We start from the raw sequence: 24,309 nt of genomic DNA on the forward strand, positions 1-24,309 counted from the left end.
ACGCTGGACGGGATGTGGTACGCGTACTCCCGCTCGCTTCCGGCGCCGGCCCGGCGGCTAAACTGGCGGCCTTTAGTCCTAGCGCTGCTTTTCAGGCAAGGGTGCAGCTGGATCCCCGGGCGGTAACCTTCGGGGTCGGCGTGCAGCAGGACGTGCGTGGCCGCCGCCGACTCCTCCTCCATCAGCTGCTGGCTGTGCAGGGCGGCGCAACAGGGCGCCACCGGCGCCAGACACGTCGCGTGGTTCTGCGAGGACGGGAGAGAGGCGTGTTTACAGGAAGCTAAACTACCGTGAGCGCAGGTCACCGCCGCTTTGCCCGGACAGGGCGAGTCGTGGTGGCAGTGGCCGTGGCCGTGTCCCGGGGTGTCGCCGTTCACGTTGACCTTGGGCCGCGCCTGGGCGGGGCCGTGGGCGCCGGAGCAGGTGTCGGCACGCCGGCCCGGACAGCTGCTGCACCAGCAGTGCCAAACGTCGTCCCGCTTGGCGCAGTGGTGGATGAGGATGAAGAGGCCCAGGGTGACGGAGAAGGCACCGTACAGGCAGCTGAAGATCATGTCCAGGAAGTGGCCCTGGGACACCGCCAGCGCCCCGAAGGTCCAGGTGGCCAGGAAGAGGAACAGGGTGAAGGCCGCCGTTCTCAACTGGGCCTTGAAAGAGTGCTCATTGGCCAGCAGCGCGGGGTTGATGGGGACCCCCGGGCAGCCGGCGGGGCAGTGGCCCCCGCCGCTCGGAGCCACGGGTTCGGCCCCCTGGTGGCAGTGGGTGGGCACGTCCACGGCGGCGAGCCTCTGCTGCTCCTCCGTCAGCTGCTTCAGCTCGTACTTTCTCTCGGGGTGTTTTCGCAGCTGGATGAAGGTGCAGAGGAAGTAGACGCAGGTTACCAGGACGACGAACGCCACGGGGCCGAAGAAGGCCCCCAGGCTGGGCTCCCAGGCCATCCAGCAACTGAAACAACAGCAGAAGCGGAATGAAAATAAGCCCAAACGCCGGGAAAACGCAGCCAGAAGATGGAAGATCCTTCACCCTGATCGGAAGGGTCTATAAAACGGATCTTACTATGGCGCCTGCTCCCCGCTGCCGTAGTTTTCTATGTTGACGGCCGCTGTGACTCCGCAGATGACGAGCGGCACGCCGCCGCTGACCAGGTAAAATCTGAGGGACAAACAGACAGAGACAGACGCGTGAGGGGAGAAGGACCCAGACTGGCCCACCGTCAAAACCTGAAGACTTAGAGAAAACCCACTCCTGGACGGAAGGGAAGCGCTCGCCCGCCGGGCTAAACTAGAGAGGATTCCCGACGCAGCGTCAGCTAGCAACATCGGACATTCCGAAACCTTAAGCTAACATCTACCTGACTCCTCTTTTTTTGTCTTGCGGAACATCCCAACTGAGCCGTGTTCCAGAACCGCTCGCGTTCCCGCTGGCGGGATCGTGTAAATGCCTGATCCACTGACTCCTTCCCAGGAGATAGGCCCCCACAAAGGCAGCAGGACTTCCACTCTGATTTCCTCCTCTCTGCTCTCCAGATTGAGCTGTCAGACGCTGCTGACGTGGCCCTCTTAAGAGAGCCGGGCAATCTGCGCAGCCTGATTGGGCTGCAGGTACCAAAGAAAGAGGCTCAGAGCATCAGGGGGTCTGGCCCACTTCCTGGTCTGCAGCTAGGCTCCGTTAGCCGGATATTTACATCGGTCTGGCAGAGGGATGTCGGCATCTTTATGAATTAGTTAGTTGTCAAATCCAAAATCGAGATTCGGTAGCAATAGTGGGGACGTATTTAGTTAGCACGCTAGCCGAGTTAGCATAACGTATTCAAAGAGCAGAAGTTCACACGGTGTCCTGATGTCAGGGTGAATATCCTGTTTTAATCCGTTCAAGGAATCAGCAGATGTGGTGAGCAAGAGGAAGAACCGACGCTAATCCCCCAGCTGCCCCCTCCGCGCCCCGTCCTCGTCCTCCGTCTCTTTCCTGTCTAAAAACGCTGCTATTTCCTCCTCCCTCCTGCTCCGTCCTAACCTCCGTCACCGTTCCAGCCTCTCCGCTACTCTATTTCTCCCTGTCTTCATCTTCTCTTCCTGAACCTGTCCTCCGTCCCAGAGTGCCTGTCCCAAAAAATTCAATTACAATCACTGATGTTTGTCTGGACGGGCGGGTGAGGGGTGGCTGGAGGCAAGAGGGGGGGCATTAAGAGGCTGTCACTCTGCCTGAGTGGGAGCAGGAAACGCACCTTCGACAGAAAGCCATTCGCCCGCCTGTCAGTCGCCGCAACAGAAATGAGAAGAACGAGGGGAAATTAAGGCAAACTGCGCTTTAAACCCAGAGTCTGAAAGGTGGCAAATAAAAATATGCACGGAGGTGCCGGCGAATGACCGACGGCGCCGCCGCCAGCTCGCGCGCTTCGCTGCGCACGTTTTTCTTATCATTCTATTAGAGCGAAAGTTGCAGAGTGTGCAGAATTCTGCCTCCCGATGCCGCCACGGCGGATACGGAGACCCTAAAGTGCCTGTGAGCGGCACCCGTGCGACTCCCATCACAACCCCGTGCTTATGCACTGCGCTCGGAATTATGGGTATTAAGCGTCGTCTCTCTGGACCTGGTCCAGGATGTTCTCCGGCTGACGGACATGGAGCTCCCCGATGGGGCAGCGGGTGGCGTAGACATAAATAAATGAGCCTATGAGGTGCCGCCGCCTCCTTCTAACAGCATCACCGGCTTAATAAGACGTAATGACGCCGGTTGAATTTGTATGGGCCACGAGGGCGTTCCGTCCCGTCCATCAGACCACCAACTGTGGCGTCCAGGTAAACCCTCTGTTACCAGAGAGCGGCCCAGATGTTTGGCCACATCCGCGTTGTTGCCCTCCACGCCAGGTTTTAAATGACATCACTTGAGCTCTGTCGCAGACCAAGCTAGCTAACGGCGAGCTAACTGTCGTCCACTCGGGCGCTGAAGTGCTGCGTTACAGATGGTAATGGGCACAAATCGCACCTCGAGGCTGCAGCACAATGGGACGTGATCCACCTGAGTCCTGGCAGAGATCAGCAGATATCAAACGCTGATGGGAGGCAATGGGGGCGGTTGTTGGGGGGGGGGCAGCTGCTAAGTCCCATTGCATGTGCCTGTCTGACAGGAGCCTCACAGTCAATCACAGGGGATCAACCCCACTGCTGCACCACACGAGCCGAAACGATCTCATTCACAAGTGGTGCGCGATGGGAGAGCTTCCGGAACGTTCCGCGTTAAAAACGTCCGATGGGGACGGTGTTTGAGGCGGAGGGGGGGTCCTCATCCTCGGCCTGAGGACCTGATTAAACGCAGCAACGAGCAGATCCCACATTTAAGGATGTCAGACATTTGCTGTTCACATGCAGATTCTCATCGCTCTCAGGACCAAACTGGAACGATCCCATAATATCCCCCGTGGAAGCAAGTTTTAGGTGCACATCTAGAGGGTTCCGGCCCAGCTTCCTGTTTTTAAAGCCTTCAACTGAGCCCGCAAACAGCCGATTGTCCTGCGTTTGCCCCCCTTAACAGGATTTCTCCCTGAGTCGGGCTCAGCACAGCGTGCAGGCGAGCCGGCGCGGCGCCGTCTCGGCGGGGAGGCAGAACCCCCCCCACCCCCACCCCGCCCCCCGTGCGTCCACGTGCTGATCCGCTTACACCCCCCAAATGTTGCCAGTAAGCAGAGAGGGAATGAGATGGAGAATGAGTGAAAGTTGGACGTGGCGATCCCATTTGATAAAGGGGTTTTAGAGGGAAATCCACTCAGATTTCTGATAAAGCTTTGGGCTCTGGGTGTCTGAGCCAGTGGGGGGGGGTGATGCCGAGGCAGCGGGTTAATTTAGGTGAGTCTGACCTCCTCGTCTCACGGCTCTCCATTCATTTCACCTGCGATGGTCCGGTTGAGGCGTTCCCCTGGATGGTTTTAGACGGAATGATGAAGCGTCCTCTTGCGTAATGTGACCTTTAGCTGGCCCTCCGACGTTCAAACCCTGATAAAATGATCTCTGGAGTGTCCTTCCAAGTCTCTGGGCTACACTCGACGCCCCGCCTGCACTCCTGCCTGCACCTCTGCCCCGTAACCGCCCCCGCCGAGCCCACCGCTGCTCTCAACCTGAATAACTCGCACGCTTTCCCCACTTTCCTCCTGCCCACAGAAACTCAGACTGCTTGGGAAAAAGAAAAAAGAAACAATCCCAAAACACATAAATCATTGCAAGCCTGACGGGAAGTCACGACATGGTATTTCCGGGTGCGTTTTTCGCCGCAGAGCAGCATAAACAGGCGCTATTGTCGGACTGTAACAGTTCCGTCGGACCTTTCCAACATTCCCGTTCCCATTTCGCACCTTCCCGAACCAAACAGTGTCTAAAACGAAGGCTTGAACACTATTGTTAAACATTAGGGTTTAACAATAATGTATTTCTGCTTTAGCCATGCTAGCTAACACCTGCAACATCACCCAATAGACAGGTTTATGGTCAGGATGGAGGCTTCGCTATTCCTAGAAATTGGAAGTGTCTATATTACAGGAAGATTAAATACAAATTGAATTATAAACGACCCCAGGCACTCGTCACCTTGTCAGAACTAATGCACTTACTTTTAATTCCAACTCTGGATCCACTCAAATCTCAGGCCAGATGGGAGGAAGCTTCAAAGTTCCTCCTTCATTAAATTACAAATACTTTGGTGTTTGTGTGGCTGCGCGCAGCAGCACAGAAACCTGCTCCCTTCCCTTAAAAAAGATGTTTGAGATCCACAGAGATAAATACGGGTGAGCATTTACGACGAGTGACACGTTCCAGCTTCACTTCCTGAATGGGGCTGTGAAGCGTGTCCTGGTACCGTTCGCCACGTTTCGCTCGGAACGACTTTAAAACGGCGATTACTAATATTTAAGGCCCATCGGGGCATTTGGGCCAGACAGGAAATGCTACAATGCTGCTGCTACATCTTGTATCTTGTCTATTTTTTCCATTTTCCCACACTAATTACTGGACAAACACTCATTTCTACCATCTGAGACGTTTGAGCGTACTTACTTGAGCAGCGGCTGCTTCGGGGGCGGAGGCGGATCGCTGTCCTGGCTCTGAGGCGGCTTCTTGGTCACCTGCTTATAAATGTTCCTGGCCGTCACCCCGAGCCACAGCATGGTGGAAAGGGAGGAGTAGTGCAGCACGATCCCCACCTGGAAGGAAAACGACACCCATTCCAAATGTGTTCAGAGCAGCTGTGAAAACGGGCAAAAAAAGGACAAAAAACCCCAGCAATGTCGCTCCAAGGGCGTCTCTTTGTCCGTTATACACACTTCCCCAACACCTGCTCCTTCCACGAATCCTTCACTGGGAGACAATAATGCGAAAGTGCTGGTGAATCATCAAGGTTGTGTGGGATAAGAGCATTATGTGGAGGATCCAGCTGTGGATACTGAGCAGCTCCTTATCAGCGGAGTTAGAGGACAACCGGTTTGCACGGTGAATAATAAACCGGAATACAAATGAGAGTCACGACTGCTCATGAATATTCTCCAAAAAGCAGCAAACACATATATCTGGGGAAGGGGGTGGGGGGGTCTGATCCAACTTAGCCGATGCTAAGTGGAAGCGTCCGTGGTAGCTCCTGATGATGCTCAAAATGACAGCAAATGACCACGTAAAGGCCCACAACCCGCCCGATTTTCCTCTGTAGCGGAGGAGATCCGTCGGAATCCCCCTCAAGGTCACGCCTGGGATGGAAGCGCTGGCTCAAACATTAATGCAGCAAGCATGCACACGTACGGGGGGAACAATGGAGTCCGTTTCTGGAGGTCAAGGATCAAGGTCATGCCACGTGGGCCTTAAAAGTCAGGCTCCCGAAGATCCGAACCAGTCTGATAGCAGTGATACTGGTCTGACTGGTGGGTAACTATGGTGAGCACGGTCCACTGTCGGGCCAGAACCAGCAACCTTACTGGTCTACAGGTGCCGCAGCGTTCCATCGCATCACTTCCTGATTGCTGCATGTGTGGAGGGCTTTGCTGCCGAGCACAAACACATTGTGATATTCTAATATTCCGTTTTAAGCCGCCTTTTGTTGCTGGAAAATCTGGGCAAATATTTCATATTTCAGTCAGTGATCGGATCAGCGAGCAGCCCGGGGAACAAAGGAGACGCTGGAAATGACTCCAGGAAAGCTGATCAATGTGTCCCCATTAAAAAGATAAAGCTCTTGTCACCTCAGAAGTCCTGTTCCATCACTTCAGCGGGGTGTCAGCTCGGCACAAATAAATGGAAATCACGCCAACAAGGAAACGGGTGTTTAGGATTAGAAGATTTGGCCAAACAGTCCTATTGGAAAAGGCTAAAGTTAGCGCTCGGTGGCATTTATTAGCTCCTGTATGCTAAATTCCTGTTCTATACCTCTTTCATTTTTAATCTGAAAATAACAGCTTGACAACACACACACACACACACACACGCACGCGTCCCCCTCAAAATCGGAATTTGAGGAAAACTTTAATAGAAAACATATTGATGTGTCAGATTTAAGCAGAGCTGTTTCCAAAAGCTCTAAATCAGACAGAAATAATCACTTGGCTGGCTAAAAGTTGAAAATATTAGCAAACGGGAGCTATTTTGTGAGGGATGAAGAGACGGTTTGGACTTTGGCTTTGACGCTCCGTCTTTTGCGATGCGTTTAAAGTCTTCAGACAATGACAGGTTCAAATGCTCTAGTTATTCCCGCTCTTCCTCTTCCAGTGAATCCTGATGGGCACTGACCTGAATCCCTTCACCTGGGTATATTTGACGTACTGTAAATTGTACCGTACTGTTAAAAATGTTTCTAAATCATACATCTCATTATGCTGCGCTGGGTAAAAAGGAAGTTCCTGGTCGTAGATGGGTCCATGAAGTATCCTCCACCACATTTGGGAGCTCCCAAATGACCCCTTTAATCTACAGCATTTAAAATGGTTAAAGAGAAACTCCAGAGTGGTGGAACACTTCTCCGTTATTCCTAAAATCTCCCTTTTTTTTAACAAGTTTTGGAGTGTGCGACTGACTTTTACTCTCTGCAGTGTTATAGTGGGACCTCTACTTACGAAATTAATTCGTTCCAGAAGTTGTTTCGTAACCTGAAAATTACGTAAGTAGAGACGCGTTTTCCATGTAAATGCCCTAATCCGTTCCAAGCCCCCAAAAATTCGGACATAATTTTTTGTTATAAATCATAAAAATGCATCAAAACATGTAACAAATACATGTTACAATTAGATTACCGCACAATAAATGTAGGAATTCAGTGCAAGGCTTCTCCAGGAACAAAATGAACTTTATTACAGGCTAATCTTACATTAGCCGTCATTACTAGCAACGAACGTTAACACTTGTGGTAACACCGCCATCTAATGGACAAACATACGAACACCCACAATAAATAAAAGGTAAACGAAGGCGACGCTGGGATAGACAAAAACTTGTACATATTGACGTCCTTCCTAGCCAATGGGATGACAGGAAGATGCTAGCCGATAGCCAATGGCAGAGCAGCTACAAGCAAGTTTGTGTTCGTTAAACTCCGCGAGCTGCGAGTAGCAGCGGTAGCGTATTTTTGCCTTTCGTATCCTGAAATTTCTTTCGTAACAAGAGGAAATATTTTCCCGTTGAGACGCTTCGTAACCTGAAAAATTTGCATGTAGAGACGTTCGTAAGTAGAGGTCCCACTGTACTCTTGGCTTTGGCTCCAATGTTGACCCGAGTCAGAAGACGCTTCCAGCACATCCGAGCGCTGCTAAACTGGAGAAATCCTGGGAACCGTCTTCTACCCAGCGTGCTCCGAAATGAGCTCAGGAGCCGTCAGATTGGACCCACTGCAGGTCCAGAACCAACCACAGCAGATACAGTAAGACTTGTTAGCAGTATTTGCCAAAACAACTCATTTCACAGCAGCAGGCTAATGAGAAAATCCTCCATAAAGCATCTTGCAGCTGACAGCTAGCTGGAAGCCCAGATCAAGGTCACCTCCCTAAAGGGGTTCTTTGTGGAATTAATGGCTCGTTTAATGCCAGTCACACTTAGGGAACTTTAAAGTGAGACCCACGTGTTGCTGGTTCAGGGCAAGGGGAGGCAAAACAAGGCGAGAGCGCCGTTCTGCTGCCCACGGGAAAAGAAGAAATGCCGCGTCAGCGCTGGAGCGTCGCGCAAATCAACGGCCAAACTGGGCAAAGATGGAAAAGGAGGAAAAGGAGACCAAAGACTGGATCACTTCAGATCCAAGAGTGACGTTAAACGCAGCCAAAATGGGGCACGTAGGCAGAGGCGGAAGGCGACCGGCGTTCCCTCTGATGGAGGCGGGCGCGTTTCCGACCAGACGAGAGGTGGGAAACCTGGAAGGAGTTCAGGGAACCCTGCAGCTTCTCTGAGTGGGAACGAACGCGTGCCTTGCGTGTGATCACACATCACACGTCTCCACCAGCGCGCTTTTAATTATCTCAAACTGTCTGTGGAGAGCGGCTCCCGTCCCAGTGGAGCAGCAGACAACCTGGGCTCCTTCCAAGTCTGCACACACTCACCCTGTTAGGAATGATTGGATGAAGGAGGAGCAGCAAACGGCATCCACCAGCCCCGGGGTAACGGGACAGAAATGAACGGGGACTGAATACGTTAAACGCTTCTCCAGATGGACCAAAGTCCACAAGGAGATGCTGGAAATCTCTTTTTCTTGATGAAACTGGACATTTGGAGCATCGGTCCTGCTCACTGTGACGTTTGTACATGAGTGAAGCTGGCAACACCCTTCGAGAGGACACATCCAATGGATTTCAGCATTACCGTAATTTCTGGACTATAAGCCGCTACTTTTTTCCTACACTTTAAACACTGCGGCTTATTCTACGGTGCGGCTTATTTATGTTTTTTTCGTGGCGCACTATCACAACTATTGTGAATCAGTCATTTTTACTAACCCTCATCAACATGGAAAATACTAGAAGAAAAGCATATGATGCGACTTTTAAGTTAAAAGCGATCACTCTGGCGGTTGAAGAGGGAAATTGAGCTGCCACGCGTAATATTAGCATTACGGTAATCAATGGCGAGAAGGTGGAGACGCCCGCCTGAAGAACTGATCCAAAGCAAAAAGATGCAAAAGCTTTTAGACGTAAACATCGCAGGTGGCCCGAGCTTGAGAAAGTTCTGGAAGACTGGGCACACACAGAGAGCAGGCGGCCGCGGTGTTTCCGCTGTACAAATCAGACGGAAGGCAAAAGCAATCGCCACCGCAATGAAAATAGAAGATTTTAGAGGTGGGCCATCGGGGAGTTTTAGATTGTTCATTGTTTGAGTAAAAAAGCATAAACAACGTAATTTGTGTGTAGCTGATACAAACGTATATTTCGAGGTAGCTGCATTACAGACACCGTTAGAAAAAAAAGCATTTACCGGTAGAATATATTTATGTTGCTAAGTGGATTAAATTAAAAGAAAAGTTAAAAAATCCTGACGTGATGAAAATTGGATTTAAGGTCTCTGTATAAACATACAAGTGAAAAGAGTGGCTGTTGTTTCTGACCTGTCTGTTGCTCGTCAGTGACTCGTCTCTTACGGTAATAAAAACATCTACCGGTACTGAATGTTTTCCATCTAATTCTTCATATTACTACGTAGGATACCCGCGTCTTGTTTAAGTACAAAATTGATTTTCTTTCTAAAATTAGATTATGCGGCTTATAATCAGTTGCGCTCTGTAGTCCAGAAATTACGGTAAATTCCTCTGTAGGCACAGCCTGGATATTTCAGCCACACGTCTGTGGTAACGAGTCCTCCGAGGCCGTTTGACAGACACGTGGTCACGATTAAACAGGATTTCAGTAGGATGACTAATAAGGAGGACGACTGGGGTCATCGGGCCATCCGGGCACAACAGAACCAGGAGAAGTTCTGGCTAAAAGACGATAGAAACGTGTGATTTTTAAGATGCTGCTATCTCAAAGCAGAGAGGACAGAGAACATCTGATCTGGACGTACAGGGACAGATCAGAGACTGATTAATATTCATTAGTACAGGTCTGAGATAAAAAGCTTTATTTACCTCCACAACAGTGTTTTAATCTGTAAAATAACTCATTAAAATGGGAATGAAGGCAAACGTGGGAATGTTCACTAGCTTCTTTTCCCCAGATTAACCAATAAAGGAGGCAAAACATCCCAGAATAAAACCTGGACCGACGTCGCTGTTAGTTTTTGGTGCGTCCATCTTAACCTCCGCTTATTCCTGATTAAGGCGTCCTTGAGACGAGCACATTGGACGAGAGGCAGGAAGACACCCTGGACAGGTCACCGTCCACACACGCATTATTCACACACACACTCACGCACGCTTACAGGCAAAAATTGGGCTGCACGTCCGGCACCGGTGTTGTGTGACGGCGGCGGCGGCGGCGGCGGCGGCGGCGGGGGGGCTTTATGGATTCAATCCCCTTTCATGCTCAGTGTGAGCAGCAGAAAGAGATTAATTTCTCTAAATGGTAAAGTTAATGTGACACTAAACTGCAGGTGAGCGAGGGAAATTAAAATGGCTGACAACGCCATCTGCTCCGAGTCAGTCACGCGAGGGGGGGGGTCCTCGCAGCGTTTCAGCGTGTAGGGGCGGAGCCTTTATGATGGAATGAGGGGCCTCGTGACAGCTGAAGTGGCGCCAGAGCCCGGAACTGACTGAACAAGGCACCAATATCCAGTCAAGAATGAAGCTTCCGACATCGGAACGTTTGCAGGTTCACTGGTGACGTAGCTAGATCGGAGGAGGTCACGGCGGGAGCCGAGGCGTGACGAAGCCGTGACGAAGCTCCGCACATGCGGCGGTCGGGCTCCGCGCCTCCGCAGACGTTGCTAATCAATGCTGCGAGGCTTCCGGAGCAGGACGGATGGAGAGGGAATGCACTTACCGCTTGACAGATGATGGGGTATTTGATTCGATTGATGCCGCCGGCGAACACGGCAAAGGTCAGAGCCGTGTGGAAGCAGAAGTTGAGGAGCATGTGCCATCCCTTCCGACTGACGCGGATCGCACTGCCGGGAAAGAGCAAGAATGGGATTAGCAAGTGCCACCGCGGACATTGATTAGCCTGCCGTGTCCCAGGTAGCCCGCCCATCACCTGGAGGGCCCGTCCCTCCGCTACAAACAAAAGAGGTTAGGCTAACACGTGCACAGACTCCTTCGCAGACCTTCTGAACCCGGATGCGGCGTGTTTATGCGCCAGTGTTTGCCGACAGGGAGGATGAGGACATTAAGGGCGACGGCTTCCAGTCGGCTGAGTCTATTGACGTTCCCACAATCCAAACACACGCGCTCACGTCCATTTGGACAAAACCGGCACCTCTTTTTACGCAGCCGTGGGCAGAGCACTTAACCTAAATCGGCTTGTGAGGAGACACAGTTACTTTGATGGAGACGTTCGCTGGGAAGCTCCGCTGCCCAAGATGGAGTCCGGCTGCACGCCGGCCGGCTGCAGATGAAACGGCGGCGCTCAGCAGCGAGCTGAGCTTCGGCGCTTTGTCTGAGGCACTGCTAGTGTTAGTGGGGGGGTGGGGGGTGGGGGGGCGCTGCCGTCAGTGTCTCTACAACAATCCCACTGTTGAGCTCCGGTCTACAAAGAGGCCATAAATCAGGCCAGCTCCCAGCCCCCCACCTCCTGGAAGGAGCTTTCATAGGCTCTTCTCTGGGCTTTCATTGGGTCAACTACATTAACCCGGCGGCCCTCCGCATCCCCGTCTTCTATCGTATGTGGGCTAATTTGTTCTGGCTCCACGTCTGCTATCTCACCTGCCGCCTACTGCTGTGCCAAATGTCAGCAACGCGACGACCCCGGTCAGAACAATGTACATTAGTCGCTGACCTGTTTCACGGAATTTGTAGAGAAAGAGAGCGAAATCAGGCTGAAGGCTAGCATAAAACTAGCACAGCAACGGGCGGCGGCAGCTTAGAGGAGAATCATCAGCCCAAAAAAGGAGCTGTGGCTTCAGCATAGAGGGGGTCCGGCTCAAACACCGCTACTAACCCGATAACGGGACTAATTAGGGAACGAGCTCCATCTCCACGGGCCTGGAGATGATTCCTCGGATTACTCTTTTGTTTCTGCACATGTGTCCGTATGAATGTGCCCCCCCCATCCCGAAGATCGGGGCTCCTTGGCCAGGCTCACCCTCCACATCAGTTCATCTTCTGATCTTCTGATTGGATCATCTGGAATTTTGGATTTATCGGCATTTGACCTTGAGCGGTAAAGTCTTTTCCTGCCGCTCTGGGATCCGAAGACACGATTCCGACCTTCTACACCGGGATTCTCTCTGGCTATAGTGCACATGCTGGAGGCGTGCACGTGTAAGTGCCACGAACTGAGAAAATGACCACATTCAAAGAGCTGTTATCCTGAAAAAGCTGCCTACACACTTAAAACACAATCCGCTCTCGCCATGGAAACTGTCAGTCAACTGGAGTAACACTCCAGGGCTGGAGTGTTACTAAAAAGGGACGCGTTGTGGCGCCCGGGGGGGGGCGGAGGACGATGAGGAGTTGGTTAATGTGAGTGCAATTGAAAGAAAAACGCCGGTAGCCTCTCTGCTGCGTGACACGCCGACGTAGCTGCTTTAAGTAGCGCCCTTTGTCTTATTTGTGTGATTGTAGTTGTTTAAAATGTGACCAATAAATCGTGCACGTAACCACTGCGTTGCACTGTAAAAACATCTGTCTCCATGTGCAGACGCAGATATTAAAATAGGGGTCTTCCTGCACCGCTTTAGCTTTCAATTTCCACAGTAAAGAAGAAAAAGGGGAGTCGGCCCTGGCAGAACCTCCACTGCTGCTCGTTATTCCCGTTCCAAACGCTTTAAATGTCTGGTTCTGTTCTCCGAGGCAGTCGGATTCATCATCCTGCGGCAACATTTCAGGCTTCCCTTCCCCTCCAGAGGTCAGAGTATCGATTCTTCTGTTTTCTGCCGACCCGCCCGGCTGAATGTGAGCGGTTCTGTGTGAACGGGCGCGACGTGGCGCCGTGATTGCCGACATTTCCACTGATTAAAAAAAGCTCAACCCAATCTGGCCTCTCTGCGACTGTGAAATCCTCCGTTTCGAAAGGAGCAGGTGTTTGTCGCCGCCGCCCAAGGACGCAGCCTGTCTGTCGCCTCGGTGACGCACGCACGCCCCTCCGGCTGCAGCACCGCAGACCAGAGTCCAGATCAGGGGCCCTGCTGGACCACAGACCGGCTCGGTCGCAGAGGAAATGAGGAGAAGAACGATATGATGGTACCAAAACAAAACCAGGATCTAACCCAACCGATCTGCTCTGAGCTGAGCACTAGCTTTGACTACATTCACACAACCAGATCAATCCTGTGGGAGTCCAACTCGGATCCAGGTGGCGGGTTCTGTCCTAGCGTAGCTCCAGACTCAGGATCAGTGTGTCTGCAGCGTAGCTGATCTCTGAGCTTCAGCAACATGGAATCAAATATCTGCCCCAAGATGAAAAAGCCCGCTGTGAAGCCTCCAAATACCCCTCTTTAACCCCTGGAACCTTCTCTTTTTCTCCCATTTTTTGACTTCTCCATGTCTGGGGTGCTGCTCTTGGGCTAATTCTCCTCCCTCCCCCCAGAAAGGTGCAGTTTAAATAAAGGGAAGGCGCTTCGAACCACAGACACAATAAAACGTCGCTCAAGCTGGGCCCGTATTGAAATGTTAAAATGATCCGACAACTGCGTCCACATCTCCATCCGGAATAACACGAACCTGCTGTTATCTGAAACACACACACACACACACACACACACACACACACGCACGCATGTGTGTGCTTGTGTCGGCCCGGAGCATCTGATTCCCACCACAGTCAGCCTGGGATCTGTGACGGAGCGGTTGGAAACTGGAACCCATGATGAAAAGAAGAGGGAGATGAAGGCGTTACGTAAGCTTCCGGATTAGTCTTCCAGCACACATGAATTCCAGCCCTGCAGGACACGCTGTGTCAAATATACCGTCAAAAAAGGGCAAATGAGCCGGCTGTGCTGCTTTTTTAGATACGGGACATTGCATCTTTATCAATAAAAAGCTCCAGGAAGGCCGGTTTATCAGCGAGGCTACCGAGCACCCACCGTTCCCCCTTCATTTTTGGAGACAGGTAGAAGACTGAGCTGCACCCCCTGCTTGCCCCGCTGCTGTGGACGGGTAAAAAGGGCTTTTTTTCTTGCCCTGTTGCCTGTTTGGGGGTCAGGGTTACTGGAAAGCACCCGGAGACGATGCTAACGCGTCTTTGTGACGTTGCACATATCAAGAAACCCGCGTTTCTTACCTGTGATGGACGATGTAGGTGATGATGGAGGCGAAGAGGCAGAGCAACATGACCGCCGTGCAGGCGTACACGACCGGGTGCAAAAACTCCCCGGGGTAAGGGGGGAAAGACAGCACCTTCTTCAGATCCTGAAGCAGACACAGAGAGGGAGAGAGAGGATAATCAGTCAGCAGCCTCCTGCATTAAAATGACATTTGCCAAATCCACCCGTAGCACAACGATTATTAGCTCTCCGTATGCATGAGCACAATATTCTGCCCCCTCCTGATATCAAGCAAAATACACGTGAATGTCAAGGAAATGTCTGTGACTTAAGGCATTAGCTAGCATGCTATGCAGTATCCCTATGGATATTCCTCTTCTAATAGAATTTACTAATTTAATCATTTATGCAATAAAAGTTTGCTCATCTCTGAGAGAGGAAAAGAGGCACCATTTCAAAAACTGCCCCTGTGCGTCCTGAGGTTTCAAACCACACATTTACATATATACAGACATATGGACGAGGTTGCCATTCATCCCTCTGTTGAGGACTTTGGAGAGGATCTTGAGCCTTTTCCTTCCAAACATCGGGCCACTTGATGGAGCCCAGCGAAGGTAAACGACAGCTGGGTTGATTCCACCCTAACCTGGCCGTCTGGAGACGCAAGAGGGGAACAGACTGAGCAGATGCCGCGTGCCCGCATGACTTGGAAGAGTGGCGGAATTCCATTATTCAAAGCCCACCGAACTCCGAGGGCTTTGTTTTCCAGTTTTCTGGACGGATTTGATACATCAGCGGTTGTAAACTCACCGATGGGACTCGAGGTGTGAGCACCCAGCAGCTGTTTGAGACTCGCTCTCTTTAAAGAGCAGCTTTGCCCGTGTTTGGAATCATTCACAGCGTTTTACACACTTGAACACTCGGTGCCAGGACGCCGCTTCTTGGGAAGCTGCCAGGGCAGGTTGGCCGCTCACTCTTAGCATATAGCAGCTACCGTATTTTCTGGACTATATGTCGCTCCGGAGTTTAAGTCGCACCAGCCAAAAAATGCATAATAAAGAAGAAAAATAGATATATAAGTCGCACTGGACTATAAGTCGCACTGGACTATAAGTCGCATTTGGGGGAAATTTATTTGATAAAATCCGAGACCAAGAACATACATTTCATCTTGAAAGACAATTTAAAATAATAATGGATTACCAATAGCGTTACGGTATGCTAACGTAACAAATTCAGCTACATGACCCACAACGACCTGAGTACGTGTCTGCTTTGTTAACGTAACATATTAACAGATATTCAGATAACTATAGCATAAAGAACATCCGAGCAAGTTTACCAAACAATCAAGTCTAACTCCATAGACGAAGCACCGCTTCTTCTTCTGTGTCGCTAAAGAAACTTGTTCCTCAGGTACACACGCCTAGAGCGCCCTCTGGTGGACGTCAGTGTAAAAATAACAAACATGTGAAATTCTGTAATAATGTATTTATCGCTCCTGAGTACAAGTTGCACCCCCTGACAAACTATGGAAAAAAGTGCGACTTATAGTCCGGATACATATCACGACGTGTGGACCACAGATATAATGCGATGGACACTAAATAGTTCCCAAGGCCTGAATCCTACATTCTTGCCTTCTAGGACCTTTCCTGGTTACTCATGTCAGCGACGTTCCTCATCGTGGAGCCTGGTTGTCCTCAATATTCTGCATCCCATAACGGAAGTGTCAAGCGATACGAGCTATAAGTAAGCCGGACCTTCTATTCTCCCGTCTTAGTGGAGCCCTTCAGACATATGGATGACATGTTGTCATCCTTGGTTCTCCACAGGCCATCAAATATCGCTGCTCCAAACATCAACGGGCTCATCGCTCTGGCGCTCAACATTCATTTCATGCTTCCTACGGCAGTCGGAAGCGTTGAGCTTTAACTCCTGGCAGCCCAGCACAATAGTGGTTTAATCTCCTCATAGCACCAATTTCTTCCTTCTTTGAAGGAAAAATCCAAATTTGCGGAAGTCGTTAGGTCCCCTTCACCACCAAAGCACCGTTAGCATGTTTGCGGAGTCATTCCTTCCCATTTTCCCAGCTTTGACCTTTGAGGGCTTATTTGGCTCTGCGAGCCTGTTGCATCAGACGTCAACGCGAGCCGTTAGAAGGTCTGAACAGAAGCTGCTCCTGCTTCGCACGGAGCCAGTGGTGACATCACCGTTCAGGCTCCATCGCCATGACGTTGCTAAATAAAGCGCACCTCATCTCCATAACCGCCGCCGGCTCCGAGCGAGTTTGTGTCTGGGAGAGTGATCCACATACACGCTGTCTGACTCCATCAGCGTCCCGAGGAGAAACCACGTGTGCCATCCTCTCTGGGGCCGTGGCGAGGCCGGATGAGGCACGTACGACGGCGTCCACATAAATATGTGATATATATACTCTTATATATAATACATAAGAGTTTCACCTGGAGGTCATTCTCAGGATCATATAGTATCTCACCGGGAAGGGGGGGGGGGGGATATTGTCATCTATTAGCATGTTTTGAGTGTGTTTATGGTAATAAGGCAAGAAAAATGTCTCAGTGGATTCAAGGAAAAAGTGCCCGTTAAAGTAGAATAAACCGTGATGATTGCAGACGAGCAAATTAACTGTCTTAATGAGCCCTGCGCCGGATTTCAGGTGCGTGAAATTGCCGAGGAAAATGCCTCTGCTTTTGAATTAAAGTTGATCGCGAGACCCATAAAAGTCGGGAATTCTGGGAGGGTAAAAGCCGACCGTGGGGCTGAGGGAGCAGCGCTCCCGGACGTGGAATAGATCCGCTACACGAGAGACCGGATCAAACGTGCAGGAAAGGGACGATAGGCGATGATCCACACACGTAGAATCAATCCATAAACACATCTGCATAATTTAGCAGTTCCGTAATTAAAGGGGATTCCATTTTGATTTGTCCTCAGGGCGAAACCTTCACGATGATGTTTAAAAAAAAGCCCGAAGCTGAGCAACATTCTGGATTAACGTCGTTAACGAGAAGCCCAAGAGGTGTCTGATGGGAATCCGACCGACTCGGTAGAGAATAACAGAAACTCCAGCTCCTGTGGGAGCTGCTGGGATTTCCACAGCCCAAACCCACGTGAGCCGTCTCTTCATTTCGCCTGATTCCATCAACATCCCAGTGAAATCTAAAGAACACTATTGAGGCTTTATACGGCATGAAACAGGTCGACTAAATCACGTATGATCCAGGCAGCAGCGGTGGAAGGTGATCAATAACTGAGCAACTAAGTGATGATTGGTCACTCACAGGTGACTCGTCTGTACTTATTTAAATCAACAGACAACATCAATCCAGTGCTTTTATTATTATTATGACGCTAAAGTGCCATTTGATGCTTAAGAATATAGGAAACATCCATATTGTAGCGCAGCTAAACCTGGATGTTTCTGACCACGCTGCTCCGAGGAGGCTCCTTTGCACCCCACTAAATGTCTCTCCACTGTTTATTCGAGGAGCCGTCTGGTCGCCCGCCACCATCTACAGAGCGCTCGTGAAGCAGCACGTTCACGTCTCCTCACGTTCACGCCACTCAGGGGGTCACGCTACCCTGCCTCCCGCTGCTGCTCCTGATCCGCATGGGCCAGACCCTCAACTCATGAGCCAGTTTAAGTAGGCCAAGGCAACACAACCACAGAAGCAGCACCTAAAATATGCAACGGGACCGACTACGGGGCTTCAAACAGATGTTCTGACTGAGCTCCACAGCTGTTTGGGTTCCTGAAGCTCTGAGAAGAAACAGGAAGTATAAACAACCATACTGGCTTCAGAAGGGCAACTCAAAGCAACAGCAAAGAGAGGAGCGGCCATTTTATAGTGGAGCACATGCAGATGCGGGAGGGACGCGAAGGGCAAACCTGGAACAGGGAAACGCACGCTCAGCAGAATCCTTCTCTCGGACAAAGAGAAGCAAAAGGACAGGTTAAAAAAAGAAAAAGAAAAGATCTTTCAGCGGGCACAGCCGGGGACTGAACAGTGACAAAAAGACAGGAAAAACGAAGGAGACTGCTGGGCGCTGTAGATGGATGGGCCCACGGAAGAAATGGTGAGGTGGGGAAGAGGGAAGAAATCGCTCATCTGGGGCTGGAAGCAGCGCTAATGTTCCTGGGGGGCGGCCAGCGTGACCGGCGCCAACAATCACGCCTCAGCTGTTACTCACAGCAGCTCCTGAGCTGTGAGGATCCCTCACTTTAGCCCCATCTGGATCACGAGACCATTGGCCGGCTCCCTTTGACCCTTGACCTGGAGCACAGATGTGTTGCCCAACTCAGGTATCGGCGATGTCATTGTTGTTGAAAATAAATGCAGATGGTCTTCAGAACCAGATATCAGGTTTTTTGGAGCACTTGGATCCAGTAAGACCAGAAATGACACCTTGCTCATGTCCCCGTTTACCCTTCTGTCATTTAACACTCTAAAAAAGCTGTTTGGGTGCTGCAGTTGGGTCTGAACCCTGATAATAAAACAGCCAAAATTCCATTCAAACTCCAAAAATTGCTGAATTGATTGCTCATTTAGTTAATTTAATTAATTGCTCCCACTTTGTCAACAATCTTGAGTATAAAAGAAAGATTTGACATTGGTCTGTTGTTGGATATGAAGAAAGAAGCATTTGGTGACCTGCTTTTTTAAGAGTGGTTTAACTCTCAGAGGTTTGGAAAATGTGCTAGACTGAAGTGACCTTTAAAGTATTTTCTCCAATCAGAACATGATTAAAAAACCCTAGCCCTAGCCCTAACCCTAGCCCTAACGCTATCCTAACCCTAACCCTAGCCCTAACGCTAGTCCTAACTCTAACCCTAACCCTAACCCTAAGCCTAGCCCTAACATGTTCTAATATTTTAATAAACTCCTTTAAAAAGTTAATCAAAAAAAAAAGTTTGATGGTATGGCTGTCAGGACTGCACGGCTCCTCTTAGGGTTACTGACAGGGTTAGGATTAGGGTTAGGGTTAGGGTTAGGGTTAGGGTTAGAGTTAGGGTTAGGGTTACAGTTAGAGTTAGAGTTAGGGCTAGGGCTAGGGTTAGAGTTAGGGTTACAGTTAGTAGTTAGGGTTAGGACTGCAGCCTTCCCACTCACCCATACCCACCACACCAGTAGCACTCTGCAAATTAACTGCAACCTCACTCTAACTCTAACCCTAAACCAAAGAATAGCCTAACCCAGCCCTACCCCACTACCTAACCCCAGCCCTACCTCAGGACCTAACCCCAGCCCTACCCCAGGACCTAACCCCAGCCCTACCCCAGGACCTAACCCAGCCCTACCCCAGGACCTAACCCCAGCCCTACCCCAGGACCTAACCCAGCCCTACCCCAGGACCTAACCCCAGCCCTACCCCAGGACCTAACCCAGCCCTACCCCAGGACCTAACCTCAGCCCTACCCCAGGACCTAACCCAGCCCTACCCCAGGACCTAACCCAGCCCTACCCCAGGACCACACACACACAGGTTAAATGTCTGTGCTCAAAAACACTGTTTCCATTTGTAAAAGCTCAACTTCCACTATTTTGCCGGCTGTTTCAGATGCTCTGCTGACTGCGGAGCTTCAGTCTATACATACAGCAGCTGTACTCAGCTCCTATATTGATCTCTCTAAAACTATTATTTGTGCTGACCTTGCTGTCATGGTGACTGATGGGCTGCCGCTGCTGCTGTGTTTTGCAGCGGTTTCTCTCTCCTAGCTAAATGTGGGCCAGAGACAACAGCTCGAGTGTGTTCCCTCCACTCCAGTTATGGTCATTACTGCGATCAGATTACATCACGGCGCCATGCGGCCACTTCATTACAGCGTCTCTGATGCAGGACAATGTGAGCAACTGTTTGACAGAGCAATTCATTACACGGTGGCCACCATTTCATCATGGCTTAGCGTAGCCTACCCTGGATTAACGGTGCCATATTAGATCGAAACATGTCTCCATTGTCCCCTTGGCTTCTAAATCAGCCCCGAATCCCCCGTTTGTGTTGTAGTTACAACTTTAATCCAGGCTCCTCCCTGCCCAATGCCAAAATCAGACGGCTAAACTCAACGAAACTTGTTCCATAATCTGAGGCACGCTGGTTTTGGGGTTATCAGGTCTGCAAGAGAAGGACAAAGTGGTGATCAAAGACCTTCAGAGTCAGATTTTAGACAAGGAATCTGTGCTGATAGGGGACCTGTGTGGACAGTGTTTACCATGCTCAGCCTTTACACACACTTCACACACTGAGGTCTAACGCTTGTTATTCTGGTCACCTGCAGAGTTCAATCAATCGGATTATCGTTCAAATCCAACGCAAGGTCGACCAAAGCATGGGCGGAAATGTGAGGTCCGATTCCTAGAATTGCCCCCCCCGGCTTGAATCCCATCCGGTCCTTCCTCGGGTCTCACACACGCCGGACATTTAAGACGCGTCAACGTAATCCTGAATCTGTAGATCGGACCTAAGTTTGACTGGAAGTGGTCAGACAGCTTCCATCAATGGAACCAAATCAACATGGTGGATGCTGATGCTTTAGCCATCGCAGTGTGTGTGAGTGTGTGTGTCTGACAGAGAGAGAGAGAGAGAGAGAGAGTCTTCCAGTCACCAGCCCCTCCCCCCCCACCACCACCATCCCCTCCCAGCAGTAGCTGCTGGAACTAAACGAGAGTGAGTGAGCAAATCAAGCCTGCTGTGGTTTGTTCGCATGCCAACAGAGTCTGGGCTGCGTTAGCGTGGAGATTGGGCCGGAGGTTTGTTGCTACCCCCGCTAAGTCGCGCTGGAGACTCTCCTGTTAATCTGGTTTGTTTGGGGACGGTGAGAGTGATCAGGATCTAATATAACCATTGGAATAATTCTTGGTCAAAGTGCTCCTGATTCAGGGTCAGTAAACCTTGATGGCCACCTCTGCTGAGAAGATTCCAGCGGTGGAGGCAAGGAGCCGGCGTGAAAGGGCTAATCAAAGCAGACAGAATCAAGCACACATCCATCCAATCAGCGCCCATTATGAGCTGATGAAGACCGTCACGCCGTTCCAAAGAGGAAGGCCCTTGAGATAAGCGCCGTCGCTGGAGCTTCAGGCTCGCGGCGCTGGCGTGAGCGCTGTATCTTTGCAAACATCAAGAGGACATTGTTTCATTAGCATTCATTCCTCTCGAGCCTTTAGATCAGATGTGTTGTGTTTAGCTTGAGGCTACTCAAATCCCTATTAAGGAGATATTTGTAATCACGGCACTTTGGAGATGTTTAATGCGTGACTATCAAATCACAGCGCCGCTCAGCCAGGCAAATGGGTCGAGCTCAGAGTTCAACACACACACACACACACACACATCCTTGTACTTCTATCTTTGTGAGGACTGCCATAGGCATAATGCATTATCCAGGGCTTTACCCTAACCATCCCAACCAACCCCTGAGCCTGAGCCTAACCCTGAGCCAGACCCTGACCCTGAGCCAGACCCTAACCCTGACCCTGACACTGACCCTGACACTGTACCAGACCCTGACCCTGGCACTGAGCCAGACCCTGAGCCAGACCCTGACCCTAACCCTGAGCCAGACCCTGACCCTAACCCAGACCCTGACCCTAACCCTGAGCCAGACCCTGACCCTGACCCTGAGTCTCAGGCCGCTGCCCTACCCTTGCCCATGCGTAAGGGTTTACTATGCTAGCATATACAGCTGGTGGAATTGATGGTATAAGATTCAGCTCTACGCACTATTTCTGTCATGATCGACTATTTTGTGGGGACTCTTGCTGTTTTTTTTTTACTTTGCTTTATTCCTCTTGTGTCCTGTCCTGATTTACACTTCTGTCTTTGTTCTTTCCCCCCTTGTGATTCACCTGTGTCTGCATCTCCAGTTATTTTAGCTAAAAACTCTTGTCATTATCTTCAGCCAGCTGTTTACTTACGTTTCCTTTTAGTTTTTGGGACGTGCAGTTGATTATTCTAACGAATCATTGGTGCTTTAATTCCTAATTATTCATACCGTGTTGTTTTTCCCTGATATTAACTGTTGATTAGCTTCCATCTGCACTCTGTTTAAACCTTTTAGGAGCCTTTCATGTTTGTTGAGCTAAATTGGGTTCCGCTGTCGACTGAATCTGGGTTTCAAGTAAGAACTAGCGTTCGGTCGGTGGCTCCTCGTCTAAAAACGACAGAACCGGAGAGGAGGTTCGTTAGCCTCCACGTAGCTTCCATGCAAACTGAAGCTGCCGTTCTAGCATCGGCTCACGTGCTTGAGCGTCATCACGACGCCCCCCTCCCCCAAACGGTGCCGCAGAGCAGCTGCACAACAGACGTGGTTGGACGTCCCCGTCTTCCGCTTCACTTCCAGATCAACCTTTTTATAACGGAACCATTGCGAACACAGCGCCATCTCTTGGACGAGGGGGACATACGGAAAGATGTAACAACCAAAAATAACAGAATTAATCCATTTTTATTTACGTCCTAGCGGTAATTTGGGAGTTGCTTTAATATGTTGCCATGTGCTGCTATTTCAAAGAAGCTAGCTCAGGTGAGACTGTGAGAATAGAGCAAAGCAGGTTGTGTTAAAGCAGCCATCCACAGATGTCGAGGTCTGGCCAGGATCCAGATCCGGAGGTGACCGGTTGCACTTTCTCATTAATCCCAGCGTCATTCTGCTCACAGGGGCTAGCGTCTCCCTGCTGTTAGCCTGCTAGCGAGCACTAAACACAGAGGAGGAAGACAGGGAGCCAGAACCAGAGCCAGGGAAAGCTAAAGCGAGGCTAGCAGTGATGTTGCTAGGTGTTGTCTGAGGGCCGGCTGACTCATCTCCTCCAGTGTCTCCAGAATCATCAATAAAAGAGGCCGTGCGTGTGCACCTGGCCCCCCCCCCCGCGGCGGCCACGGCCATGTTCTCTAAACGTGGCGACATTTAGCCCCCCGAGAGAGCCGCTGAGCGAACACGGGGTGACGGATGCTGCAGACTGAACGGAGGCAGCGGAGCGTGCACACAACAAACGCACCAAGAACGTGTTCCATTAGGGGCGGAACGGCAAACAGCTCGTCACCGATGCACCAATGAAACGCTGAGATCTTCCAAGTGAGAACATGAGGAATGCTTCTATGGACAGAGATGAGGAGGACAGATAAATCCCTCCAGCAGGGCGGCGCTCCGCTCTCCCTCCATTATCAGATACAGGCGATTGGAGCCCGGTTCGGCTTCGTTTGGGTCGTTAGCACCGCGGTCGGAGTCGACGGTCCTGTTCAACCCAAATCTATAGGTTCCCCGTTGCTTCGCCTCAGGAGTAGCCTGGTTCTCCACCTATAGCTGGCGTCTCAGACTGTCCAACGAGGAGAAAAAAGTGTCTTTGAAGAGGTTCTCAGGGGATTGACTCCATTTTTTCTTTGTTAAGGGAGGTTTTCTGTCTGGAAAACTCGGAATCACCTCGTTTCTTTGGACAGACTTTTTTGATGAAGGGTCCTAACTGCGGGTTTTTCCTGTACTTTCGGCTGTTTTTGATGATACGGGCACATCTATAGGCTGGTTTACTGCTATTATTGGCCATCTAACACCTGTAAAGGGGCGGCGTCCCTTCATCCAGTCTCTGTGTGGGTTCAAATCCCACCTTTACCTGTACAAGTAGCGTTAGCTCACTCAGTTTCTGCTTTGAGTTCCAGAGTGCTCTTGAGCAAGATGCCGACGCCTCAACAACAGTAGTTTCCTCTGTGGAACCAAGAGGAGCAACATGCAGGTCAACCTGTGATCCTGACAGGAAGTTGTTTCAACAGGTTGACTTTCCGTCGCCGGGTCTGGTACCAGCTCCAGGGGGATTCTGGGAACGGGGGGGGGGGGCAACATGCGCAGGAGTGCTCCCAGCCCCGACCCAGCCGAGGGGAAATATTTACATGGCGTGTCCTCATTTCCACCAAGCTGCCTGTGCGGCCCAGAGAGGGTCACGCCGTGGGCCAGGGACCAGCTGATGGGGGAACCAGTCAGTGACGGGAAGCTGGAACG

General features: G+C 50.7%; 1 protein-coding gene across 1 annotated transcript in view; it reads right to left on the bottom strand.

Moving 5' to 3' along the window:
* The window catches only part of LOC130534038 (adhesion G protein-coupled receptor A3), a 98,124-nt gene that overhangs the window by 1,173 nt on the left and 72,642 nt on the right, over positions 1-24,309 (bottom strand). The window contains exons 15-19 of the mRNA XM_057047901.1: positions 14,318-14,445; positions 10,922-11,045; positions 5,043-5,188; positions 1,057-1,152; positions 1-945 (exon numbers count right to left, since the gene is read on the bottom strand). The exon at positions 1-945 is cut by the window's left edge and continues 1,173 nt beyond it. Coding sequence (XP_056903881.1) covers positions 1-945; positions 1,057-1,152; positions 5,043-5,188; positions 10,922-11,045; positions 14,318-14,445 — 1,439 coding nt within the window. The remainder of the gene's footprint in view (positions 946-1,056; positions 1,153-5,042; positions 5,189-10,921; positions 11,046-14,317; positions 14,446-24,309) is intronic.

Source organism: Takifugu flavidus, chromosome 11 (assembly GCF_003711565.1).
Source record: "Takifugu flavidus isolate HTHZ2018 chromosome 11, ASM371156v2, whole genome shotgun sequence".
Lineage (NCBI taxonomy): Eukaryota > Metazoa > Chordata > Actinopteri > Tetraodontiformes > Tetraodontidae > Takifugu > Takifugu flavidus.